We start from the raw sequence: 13,107 nt of genomic DNA on the forward strand, positions 1-13,107 counted from the left end.
TCATTCACAACGAGGAATCCTGAATAAGAGATCTGAAATTCTTATGAGAAGGAGATTCCAAGGGAAAGATGTGCCTATTAACCACAAGGCAGGCAGGACTTCATCACAGCTCACTGAGTACCCACTGTGTACACCAGTTAAGGCAAAATAGAAAACAAAATAGGAGCCCTCTTCCCACTTCCCCAAAATATCCCAAAATAGCTGTCCTGGGGAGACAGGAAAAAAAAAAATTTTAACTGGTACCCTAGTTATAATGCCTTTTTTATAAAAAAGAAAAAGAGAATTCAAGGGAAGTATCCTATGGACAAAGAAGTTGTCTAGAACATGGATGCTTTAAAACCTACAAAAATACAAAAACTGCAATATACATCTTTCTGAGAACCACAGAAAGTGATTAATAGATGTGGTTGACTAAGAATGCCCAAATTCTAGACTACACAGATTTTGGAATCCATCAAGTATTTGATGTCTACCGTAATACTTCTTGTTACCTATTTTATTTTAATTTAATGCACAAGAGACCCTTTTGACTGGTTGTATTAATAGTCATTCAGATTTATTGATGATAACCTATATAGCCTTAAAACAATGTTGATGTTGCTTTTCAAGGAGGAAATTTCCCACAGGCTGGGCATGGTGGCTCACACCTGTAATCTCAGCACTTTGGGAGGCTGAGGCAGGAGGATCACCTGAGGCCAGGAGTTTGAGATTAGCCTGGGCAATGTAGTGAGACTCCATCTCTACAATCAATCAATCAATAAGAAACTTTCCACAGAGGAGCAAAAGGCAAAAAACAAGGGTTTCAGCCACCACTTTCTTGAAAAGCAACTTTGAACGTTTAATATTATCACAAGGATAATTTTTAAACATTTCATATAGCTCATTCAGCCATTTTAGCTCGAGTACCTGATTTAGCATCCCTTTAAATAATTTTTTAAAATTAAGGTAATTACAAATTCACAAGTAGTTACAAAAACAGTACAGAGATGTCCTATGTAAAATCACTTAGCTTCCTCTTGAAATATTTACATAACTATAGCACTTTAGGAAGACCAGAAAATCAGCAAACCACAGTTAATAAACTATTTTTTCTTTTTAACATTTAAAAGCCTGAGTATGATACAATAACTCATATATACACATAAAAGTGTATATATCTTCCTTACTTTTCACCCGTTTAACACCCCCATGGAGCCAGCACTCTAACAAGAAGCAGAAAATTGCTAGCACCCCAGAATCACCTCTTGGGTTCCCATTCTAACCCAACTCCTTGAGATTTCTAACAGCACACATGAACGTTGCCTTTACTGCAATTATAAAAATGAAATCATACTGTCTCATTCATTCTTTTGTATCTGCCTCCTTTTGTTCAACACATTTGCGAGATTCATTCTTACTGTTGCATGCAGTTGCAGATTGTTCATTCTCATTGCATTACAGTATTACATTGTATGCATGTGCTATACTTCTCCATTCTGCTTATCCATTCAAATGATAAGCATTGGGGTAGTTTCCAGTTCTGAGCACTTATGAATAATGGCTAAGAATATCTCAGTACGTGTCTTTTGGTGAATGTACTTATGCATTTCCACTGGGTGTACAGTAGGACCGGGATTGCTGGGTCAAGGGTATATGTTTGCTCAGCTTTGGTGGCCACTGCTACTTAGTTTTCCAAAATGATTGTGTTGATTTACATTCCCATCAGCAATGTGCAGGAGTTCCTTTGCTCCATAACTTTTGCTGGTGGATATGTAATACATGCTTTCAAAAAGAGAATTACAGAAATAAACATCAAACAATACTGGTGGTATAATCAAAGCAATCACTTTTCTCCAATATTCAAGACTGCCCAAAGTATTTTAGAAAGCAAAACTATCTGAAATTCTAAAATGACTCTTAAAATATATTGTTCTTTAATTAATTAAATCACCCTGGTTTGCTGTATTTTCCAAACATGTCTGATATCAAGAAACACCTGCTATATAAATACAGATTCTTGGGCATATCTTCTTGTAGAACTCTTAAGAGATTCTTATCATCAGGCAAGCCTGCGAAACATTACTATATGAAGATCTTTTGACATTAACATCTGTCTAAAAGCAAATCAGGGTGAAAAATAACTACTTTGGGGATTTCTTTGGAGAGTCCCAGCCCCACAACCTTTCTGTAATATTGTCAACTTGTGTAACAACTTCAGAGGCAAACATTTAAACAGCTGGGTAAATTGAGGCTAAAGTGTGTTTGTTGCCCTAGGTCCTTCCGTAATAACACATCTCTCATAGGGTGTTACATGGGATAGATTGCCTTATGGATATTTCTCATCTTCAAAAGAAGTCAGTTTTGACTATTTAGTGGAATACAACAAAGATAGTCTGTAGTTTTAAAGGACTGCTGGTGTTAAATAGGAGGAAGAACATGAGAACTGGTATCAGAAAAAACCCGGTTTCGAATCCAAGTGCACCTGTCACCTACGGAACCCAAGTCAACATATCCTTTCCATCCGTATCCATCCCTATCTCCTTCTCTGTGAAATAGAGATAATATCAACCATCTTATACTTGACTGGCAAGGCTACAAAAATTAAGACCAACAAAGGAGATGAATACACAGTAGGAAGTCTAAAAATTTGTTTTTTTCTTTGTAATCTGTTTTTGCATCTTCTAGGTCTCTTCTATAATTGCTCACCTGTAAGCTTAAAAATCATTTTGTAAAATTTTCTAACAACTTATACATTGGAATTCAGCTTTTGTAAGAGAGGTGAATAACTACAGGGGGAAAAAAAAGAAACTGCCTAGTTCCACATTTTCATTAACTTTCATCTCTGTTGGTAGAAAACAGCAGTCCTATAACTTATGACTGAAAATGATTACAGACAATAATTTGGAAAAATGTAGTAAAAAGAAGGAACTTGAGGTCACAGAAAACTATAATTTTAAAATAAAGTTGAACTCTTCCAAAACTAGAGAACATCGCTAAGGGCAATATACAAGTAAATTTTTTAAAACAGTACTAAAACCGCTTGAAAAGGCCAACATTTCAATTTAGCCTTTTAGACAGCTTTCTAATATCAACATATTAAGTAGTCAAATGGCTTTTATTCTTCAGATCAAAATGTTTCAAGCATCACATTTTATTTGTAAGAATGCCTACAAAAACTACTTTTATAAAAATAAATCTAATTCTGTGTACTAAAAAGAAGCTTACCATATTTAAACTATATAGTCACGAAAAGGCCATTTAACACTATCTGCCAATTACTGCATATAAAAAGTAATTAAGAAAGGTTTATATTGTAATAAGTCTCCTTCAGCTCTCTGTGATTTGATTCTTCTAATCTTAAAGCTGGTGAAAACCTCTGGAAAACATTAGCACTTATTTTAGGAAACAGAATTGTTAGACTTTTATTTGGAAGAAAATTTGTAAGTAATAATTTGATGTCATATGTGTACTAAAATTCAGCGTAAAAACCTAAGAGTAGGGAAGCTGTGATTAACAAATATTCTGCCAAAAATCTGTGTAATTTAGGGGAAATCCTTTAACCACTTTGCCTTGGTTTCCTCCTCTGTAACATGGGGATAATGTCACTCTATACTTCTTGAAGCAGGCTGGGAGATCTAGATGAGTGAGTGTTCAGAACACTGCTTGATACCATACGTGCTTGGGAAGTATTAAGCAATCATTATTAATGAGTACAAAAACTAAACAGTTACAAAGAATGAAGATCTACTATTTGATAGCACAACAGGGTCACTATAGTCAATAAATATACAACTTAATTGTATATTTTAAAATAATGAGTGTAATTGGATTGTTTGTAACTTAAAGGATAAAGGCTTGAGGGAATGGATACTGCATTCTCCATGATGTGCTTATTTCAGCATTTCATTCCTGTATCAGAACATCTTAGCCGGGCGTGGTGGTTCACGCCTGTAATCCCAGCACTTTGGGAGGCCAAGGCAGACGGATCATGAGTTCAAGAGATCGAGACCATCCCAGCCAACATAGTGAAACCCTGTCTCTACTAAAAGTACAAAAAATTAGCTGGGTGTGGTGGCCGGTGCCTGTACTCCCAGCTACTCGGGAGTGGCAGGAGAATCGCTTGAACCCAAGAGGCAGAGGTTGCAGTGAGCTGAGATAGCACCACTGCACTCCAGCCTGGCAACAGAGCGAGACTCTGTCTCAGAAAGAAAAAAACCTCATGTACCCCATAAATATATATACCTACTATGTACCCCCAAAAATTTTAAAAACAAGTTAACAAATTTTTGTAAATGATTTTTTAAAAAATTTTAAATTATTGTAAGTGTAGTCATGGGAACACTGAATAGCGCAGAACTCACGGGGCACTGTCACGCCATAGTGCTGGGTGTCACTGATCAGCAGCTTTCGTTTCAGTTCATTCAGCCCTACTCCCACAGGACCTGAAAAACAGATAACAGAACTCCATTATCGAGAAAACACCACATAAACATTTCTGAAAATGACGTAAGTCTCTAAGACAGACTGAAAACATGGATCCAGCTTTGCATCCTAAGTAAACAGATTATTTCCCGTTAACTCAAACTTAAGAAAACGCTAGATTTCTTTTTTTGCTTTTTTACTTTTTCAATTGAAATCCTCAGCTTTTCCTCAAAAAGGATAGAAAGATTTATATTTAAATGAGATATATTCAAGAGTATTCAGGCTGGGTGCAGTGACTCACGCCTGTAATCCCAGCACTTTGGGAGGCCGAGTTGGGCAGATCACGAGATCAGGCGATCAAGACCATCCTGGCTAATACGGTGAAACCTCATCTCTACTAAAAATATTAAAAAAAAAAAAATTAGCCGGGCGTAGTGGCAAGCGCCTGTAGTCCCAGCTACTCGGGAGGTTGAGGTAGGAGAATGGCGTGAACCCAGGAGGCGGAGCTTGCAGTGAGCTGAGATCACACCACTGCACTCCAGCCTGGGCGACAGAGCGAGACTCCATCTCCAAAAAAAAAAAAAAAAAAAGAATATTTAAGTATTACCAAATAATAAGTTACCCACAAAAGCCTAAAAAATATGTTCACCTAAGAAAATTCAATTGCATAATGCAGACATTATTGATAATGTCAATTTAAAATGTTTTTAAGTGTTAATAAAACAAAGTGCTAATAAGACAAAATTGATAATGTCAATTTTAAATGTTTTTAAGTGTTAATAAAACAAAATCTTTCACCCTGACTTTATGTGGGATAAAGTTATGCATTTTACATCTGCTAAACAATCAGCCACATTTACATGTGCTGAGACCTTTTCCTGCACTATAGACTTCCTTAAGCATTTGAAAACTTGCATAGACCTTACACACTTTACTCAATCAATGTATACACACTGGACACCGATAAGAAGCAAGGCATACAGTAGATTCTGTGGACAACAGTAGATGATAAGTGGACTCTGATCTTAAGGAAAGTCATTGGTTAATTATGAGTCTGAGGCCAGAAAAAAAACAAAGAGCAGTTTCAAATATGAGTCTGAAATCAGAAGTTAGATGGGCATAAGCCCACCCTTTCCAGCATTGCTCTCCACCTAAAAGCTTCTCACAATGCTGCCATCAGGGTCAGTTAACGGATGGTGTGGTTCAGTGGGTGATACAAGCTACAGGACCACACTGCCCTCAGGTAGAGTCCTGTCTCTTCCCATCTGCTATGCCTTCACCTTGGTGATACTGGAAGGGAAAGCCAAGAGTGTAGTTAGATTTCATTTTAATTCTAAAAGTGTGCGTGTTCCCTCTCCTTCTTGGGCGGAATGAATGAGAACTGAGAACTCGTGCACAGTGCCTAGCACAGCGTCCAGGTACTTGACTGTTCACTGCCTTGCCTCTGTCTTCTTCCACCCTGAGGAGGTCACAGGTGGCTTTGAAAGAATAAGGTTTTACACCACAAAATGAGAACATGCAGGTGTAAAGAGAAGTAGGGTGGGCATCCCAGGTGGAGGGAAAACGATGAGCAAAGACGAAGAGGGGGAAGTGGGGGGCTGTGATGTTCCTGCTCTAATGCCATTTCCAGGTCCCTGACCCTTGATAAAAACACCTGTCTCCAGGTGGTCATTCACTACCACCTTCAACCTTTCTCCACACTGCTGTCCAGTATCAATTCTCTGGCAACTTTCCCTTGTTCTGTAAGACAGCAACTCTCAATTCTCCCTCTTATAATAAATATGCCATAATATCCCATTTATATCCTGAAATGGAATTAATTGCTAATATAACTTACCAATATAATTCTCCCTTCCAAATTAATACATTGCCCTAACTAAAAATAACATATGAAAGTGAGAAAAAATAATTTATAATAAAGCAATATGTATTTCAATATGTAAATGCTTGGCATGACTAGAGCAGAAAATCTAACCAAGTCAGAGGTTTGCGCCTACTTATAATAAACAAGTTTGGATTTAAAAGGTCAGGAGCTATTCTGCACAAGAAAGAACAGGAAAACAAAAGCCCAGTGGTACATGTAAATCCAGGAATAAGAACTAGTGTTTGGATAGAAACCACAGATCAGACTTCCTTGAATATGATAAGGAAGGAGGAAAACAACTAAGGATAGCATGTCAAGGCTATTGAAGTGAAGAAAACAACACAAATGACTTGGGTTTACCCAAGAGTAGTATATGGGGCCTGGCGCGGTGGCTCACACCTATAATCCCAACACTTTGGGAGGCCGAGGTAGGCAGATCACTTGAGGTCAGGAGTTTGAGACCAGCCTGGCCAACATGGTGAAACCTTGTCTCTACTAAAAATACAAAACCGAGCTGGGTGTGTCAGTGGGCACCTGTAGTCCCAGCTACTCGGGAGGCTGAGTCAGGAGAATTGCTTGAACCCAGGAGGCGGAGGTTGCAGTGAGCTGAGATCGTGTCATTGCGATCTAGCCTGGGTGACAGAGTGAGACTCCGTTTCAAAAAAAAAAATGCGAATAGAGTGTCCCAGCCTGCCTTGTCCCTCAAGATAACCAGAACTACAGGAAGGGATGTAAATTCACCACTTCCTTAGGAGATCTCAGCTCTGGAGTGATTCCTAGAGTGTGAGACACTTTGCCCAGGGAGAGTCTAGCGTTTCCTTTCTTATTCTTAAAAACCTTTCCTAACTACAAAAAGAAAAAAAAAATTTAACTCTCTAGGGAAAAAAAACTAGGTATATTTGAATTCGTGGGAAAAAATATACCATCTCTAATGTGACATCCTTAAATTTTGACTATATTTGATTTTGGGCCTAGGTTATAACTTTAAAATCTAACCCTTACAAGCATGCTCACTTCAGTCCACACTTGTGGAGTGTATACCCATGTAGGGTGCCAAGAACATTCAGAGGCAAACGACTTTATTTGGAAAATTTTCCCTAAATTACGTTATTCTCGGTCATCGTCTTCAAAGGTAGAAGTATCCTTCAAAGAAAGGTTAAAAATAAAGACATAATTTCAATCATTCTTACTGCAAAATTGTCCAGTGGGCCTACAAACAGCATTTTTGCAGTCAGGCCCTTGGATCCATTCTGCCATTCCCACTGGAGAAGCTCTAGAGTCTCCCCTGGACTTTAAAAGACCACAGCTCAGATGCACCGTCCCGTCCCGTATCCTCCTTCTAGGGTTAGGCCTAAGTTCACAACATTTTTAGTTGGCTGGTTAGTATTTGGAATACAAAATCTACTTACATTCCAAGCAATTTAGGGATGCAAACTGAGTTAGGTTTATTCGTATGCCTCTGCAATAGGATAGTTTCATTTACCCCTTCAATAAAGAAATTTCTATCACAATTGGTGAAATACACTTACATGTGCATATATAAGTAGATGGCTCTGTAGCTCATTTCCAGCTGAGCTTGCTAATGATAAAGAGCAGAACAGAACAGAATCTAAACAGCCCGTCTTTAAACCACAGACAACAAACTGTGGCATAAGGATGATGAGGACATAGTGAGTTCTTTTCACATGACAGGCATGTGTGACACGGTTCACATATACTGTTACTCATCCTCAAAACATCCCTGCAAGAAAGGTATCATTATCCTCATTTTACAGATGAGAACACTGAGACAATGAAAGGTGAGGTAATTTCCCAAAGGTCACACATCTGGCATGTGGCTTAGCTGGTATTCAAAAGCCTGTCTGTCTAACTCGAAAGTCTGCATTCTTTCCACTCTACCGATGATCTTATCAAAAGAATATGCCGGTAAAACATGAACTCGGGTAGCTGTTGCTCTGCTGTCTGTTTACGGTTGTGAATTGGAACTTCACGGACTCTCTCATCCCCAGTCCATGCAATCCACACTTTGTGATGACTAATTAGGCTCCTGGAACAGGCAGAGACACAGGCTACAAAAAGTGGCACACGTCAAATCTGGTCATCTCAAAGCTCTCCGTGCAGAATCTCTGAGAAGTCTAATATAAACTGAATGAGGATGATGTGCAGAACAGGCCTGGACCACAGACACTGGGCGCATCTGTTAGGATTCTCAATTCAGGACTGAGGAAAATCAAACACAAAGATGGTATATGTAAGTAAAAGCCAAAAGGCACATTAAAAATGATGTTGTAGCTTATTAACCTGGAATTCAGGCAGTGAACTAAAGTTGGTGTGCCTCCTAGCTTTGAAAAGAAAATAGAAAAATGTTTATAGCCAAACCAGAATTGTAAGTAAGTAAGTATCTGCTTCATTTAAAAAATATTTCACAAGAATTTATAAAACCATGTTGGAAAGGAAGAATGAAGCTGTGTGTCTCAATTTGTATTGGGTGAAGGTCTTGGGAAAAATGTGTGTCAATTGGATAAATAAGATAATTAGAAAAGCATAATACTATTTCAAATTCCTTTTTATGCATTTAATTAGTAACTCCTTATTGAAAGTAGGCAAATGTGTTGTACGGTTTTAAAAAAGTTTCATTCATTTTAACCAAAGTAATGTAGCCCATTTAAAGTGTCGATAAAATGTTAATAAAATTTCTATTTAAGATTGTACATTTAAGAAAACAGTCATTGTTAACTACATGCAAAGATTCTTTTATGTTTATCTTAAAAAGGTTAAAAAAACTATAGCAAATTCTCAGCTTTAATTTACATGGAAGAAGGTAGACATATATGACACCTTTTCCCCAAATGATCTTGAAATTGGTTAACATTATTGCCTCAGTTCATGTAATGTAATTTTGAGATGTAGGGTATTTTCATTCTGTTCTGTTTCAGATTTTCTTTTTATTCCCCAAATATGTTTATGTGTTTATGATTTGTAACAAATGTTTATGTATAAAAAACAAAAAGTGTATTTTGATTAGAATGCTGGCACAGTATACTTTCAAAATTAATTCATAGTTGATGCATACAAGTTTTTCATTCTGTCAACATGGTCCCCCCAAATAATCCACTTTTTGAATCTGATACAGACATATACCACTAAAAAAACAAAAAACAAAAACAAGCCAGGTGCAGCAGTTTGCACCTGTAATCCCAGTTACTTGGGAGGCTGAGACAGGAAGATCACTTGAGGCTAGGAGTTTGAGTCCAGCCTGGGCAACACAGCAAGATCCTCTCTAAAAAACAAAACAAAAACAAACAAACAAAAAATAAAACAAAGCTAAACGAGTAGAAAAAGATTTGAGGCAATAACATCAGTGCCTAGAAGAGCACCCAAAACCATACAAGCACTGAAAGAATGATTTGAAATACGAGGTACGATGTTCTTATACTGACAAAAAAAAAAACAAAAAAAAACCTGTTAATGGCCATGCCCTCAGGCATTGTGTTTTGAACCTTCAACTCTTTACTTATTCACGTGTTAGTGCGCATTCTGTGTGAATGAATAAACATTTACTTGAACAGCAGTGTGTATTACTATTGTGAAAATAATTACTGAAATCAATGAAATGTGGTATATATGTATATTTTAAATGACAGTCATAAAGAATAAGCATATGGATGGGCGTAATCCTGTCACTCAGGGAGGCCAAAGCGGGCGGATCACCTGAGGTCAGGAGTTCCAGACCAGGCTGGCCAACATGGTGAAACTCCATCTCTACCAAAAATTTAAAAATTAGCCAGGTATGGTGGGGGGTGCTTGTAATCCCAGCGGGAGAATGGCTCAAACCCAGGAGGCAGAGGTTGCAGTGAGCCAAGATTGCACCACTGCACTCCAGCCTGGGCGACAAAGCAAGACTCCATCTAGGGAAAAAAAAAAAAAAGAGAGAGAGAGAATAACCATAATATACTTTTTATTCTAAATGTCCAACATAAAATTTAAGTATAATTTTGCTTAAGGCTGATGACTATCAAATTGGTTTTAATAATTTAAATATAGATGGGTGGCATCTTACACATGAAAAGACAGTCTGCTGAAAATGAATGTTCATGAGAGGTGAGAGAAGAAAAGAGAGAAACAGGTAGGTGGAGATTAACCAAATTAGTTTCAACACACTACATATTCACGTAACAGTCATACTGCATTAATGATAAAAGCCATTCTTATTTGGATTGATGTCTAATATTTGGATTAATGTCAAATATTAAATTAGATATTGGAGAGACATGTGTTGTTCTGATCAAGTACTGTTCACTTTTGCTACTATCTTTGTACATATGGCACAAACATTAAAATGGCAGATCATGGCTGGGCGCGGCGGCCCACACCTGTAATCCTAGCACTTTGGGAGGCCAAGGTGGGCAGATTGCCTGAGCTCAGGAGTTCGAGACCAGCCTGGGAAACATGCTGAAACCCTGTCTCTACTAAAATATAAAAAATGAGCCAGGTGGGGTGGTGTGTGCCTGTAGTCCCAGCTACTCGGGAGGCTGAGGTAGGAGATTTGCTTGAACTCAGGAGGTGGAGGTTGCAGTGAGCTGAGATCGCGCCACTGCACTCCAGCCTGGGTGACAGAGGGAGACTCCATCTCTATAAAAAATAAATCATAAAATAAAATAAAATGGCATATCATGAGGTAAGTACAAAATGGAGACTGCTTTTACCTCTGGTGTACCTGTACTGCTTCACAGGAAAGTTCCTTCCACAGTTCCCCCAAACATTTTGATGCCATTGCCTAGATTTGTTACTCTTACTACCCCGATAAAAATATCAGAATTACTGGAGTCTGCAATAAGTATCCAAATTGCTTTTTGTTAACTGAAAAAAACACATTTATTCAGTTGATTTACTGCAAGACGAATCCAAGGAAATCTTTAGGTATTTGTGGCATCAGACACCTGTTATAAAAGGATATCTACTTATCACATTGTAGTACCACTATTTTGTTGTTCTAAGCATAAAATGAAAAAAAAAAAATGCTATTATATTTGGCCCATAATCTTAGAATGATATTAGTGATCTGGATTTTTGTGTCTAAGAGTGACAAATCTGTCTATAAAACTAAAGTTCACTTGGAATCGAACTATATAAAAAGTACAGCAACTTAGAAGTTTGTAACAAGCTCTGACTTGGGTTCAGATTTCCTTTCTTCTGTGCTTTTATAATAGGAGAAAAGTATTATTAACAAAGCATTGATTTATATGAGAGAGAGAAAGAGAAAGAAAGTGAAAAAGAGGAAGGAAGGAAGGAAGGAAGGAAGGAAGGAAGGGAGGGAGGGAGGGAGGGAGGGAGGGAGGGAAGGCAAGGCAAGGGAAGGGAAGGGAAGGGAAAGGAACGGAAAGGAAGGGAAGGGAAGGGAGGAGGGGAGGGGAGGGGAGGAGAGGAGAGGAGAGGAGAGGAGAGGAGAGGAGAGGAGAGGAGAGGAGAGGAGAGGAAAGGAAAGGAAAGGAAAGGAAAGCAAAGGAAGGAAAACAAAAGAAAAGAAAAAAGGAGTGGGAAGCTTATTGAAACAGCACCATTTTTTTCCCACGCAACTATTTACCCTATGCTTATATAGACACTAAAATACTCATCTCACTCTACTTCAAAACTATGACAAGAGTGCAATAAAAATAAGAGGTCAAAATAAAATCATCCCTGAGTGTTCTGTAGCTAAGTAGAAGGGGGCATGGGGAACTACCTTACTTCAAAGTTTGCTCAGAATGGGGCCACCAAGATCCCAATTCAAAATCTATCCTGTCCGTGTCCCCTTATCCCATTCCACTCTACTTTCTTCCATAGACGTATCGCCCTCTAACAACTACACAAGGGATTTTATTATTTATTACTAATTTATTATAAATATGGTTTTGGTCCATTTTCTCCCATTAGAACATAAATGGCACAAAAGCAAAAATGTCTGTGTGCTCAGAACAGTGCCTGGCATAGCTGGTATACCGTAAAACTCAGTTGAATGAACAGATTTGTGATTTATGCCCAGAAATGAAGTCGGAAAATAAATATTTAAGATTGACCAACGGCATAAAAAGCCAACTGTGATTCCCATAAAGATCACATTTACCTTTTTAAATACAAGGGTTATAATTTTAAATCCATCACATACTCATGAATTTCATTATGACTTTCGGTTTTACAGTTATCTATATAAAATCCTCCAGAGCCAGCTCTCATTCCGACAAGCCTTCCATCAAAGTGCAACAAAAGATATGAGAATTCTAATAAACACACTAACACTCACATTTAGTTTCAAGCACTTACTTTTCGCTCTGCTTTATGTGGGAGGCTTTGTGTTGTGCCACAGTTTTATGGAAAAATAATGACAGTCTTATAATAAATGCCTGTTTATTCAAATTACCTCTATAGGCAGTCTTTGGGCAGCATATAAGATTTAGCACAAAGGAGGGCAGAATGGTACTGAGATGCTCAAGCTAAAAATGTGAAATATACAGAAAGATTTATTATTAGTTTCTCTTGTACCTCCCAGCCAGACAGAACAAGTCGCGAACTGTCTGAATATCCACAAGATGAATTTTTGCTCTTGTTTTGGCTTAAACCATGAAGTGTTTTAGTTGCTTTTTAACACCCAAGTCTTCTCCCTGCTCCCTCCCTCACCCATGCACACATTATTTGACTTTATTACCTTACTTTTCAAAAAGTTGGGTTTCACTGAAGGTAAGACTTGTCATGTAGGAAAATGTACTAAAAGCCTGACACTTGGTTTCAACATACTTTCTAGAAAATACTTTTAAATGCAGAAGGAAATTTAACAGAAACTGTCATTGAGATGTTTTGGTGGCTAA

General features: G+C 37.9%; 1 protein-coding gene across 4 annotated transcripts in view; it reads right to left on the reverse strand.

Moving 5' to 3' along the window:
* Nucleotides 1-13,107, reverse strand: part of MPP7 (MAGUK p55 scaffold protein 7) — a 251,961-nt gene that overhangs the window by 14,727 nt on the left and 224,127 nt on the right. For all 4 annotated transcript variants that reach the window (XM_008002649.3, XM_073018824.1, XM_073018823.1 and 1 more), the window contains one exon: nt 4,341-4,421. In XM_008002649.3, the coding sequence (XP_008000840.1) occupies nt 4,341-4,421 (81 nt within the window). The remainder of the gene's footprint in view (nt 1-4,340; nt 4,422-13,107) is intronic.

Source organism: Chlorocebus sabaeus, chromosome 9, assembly GCF_047675955.1.
Source record: "Chlorocebus sabaeus isolate Y175 chromosome 9, mChlSab1.0.hap1, whole genome shotgun sequence".
Lineage (NCBI taxonomy): Eukaryota > Metazoa > Chordata > Mammalia > Primates > Cercopithecidae > Chlorocebus > Chlorocebus sabaeus.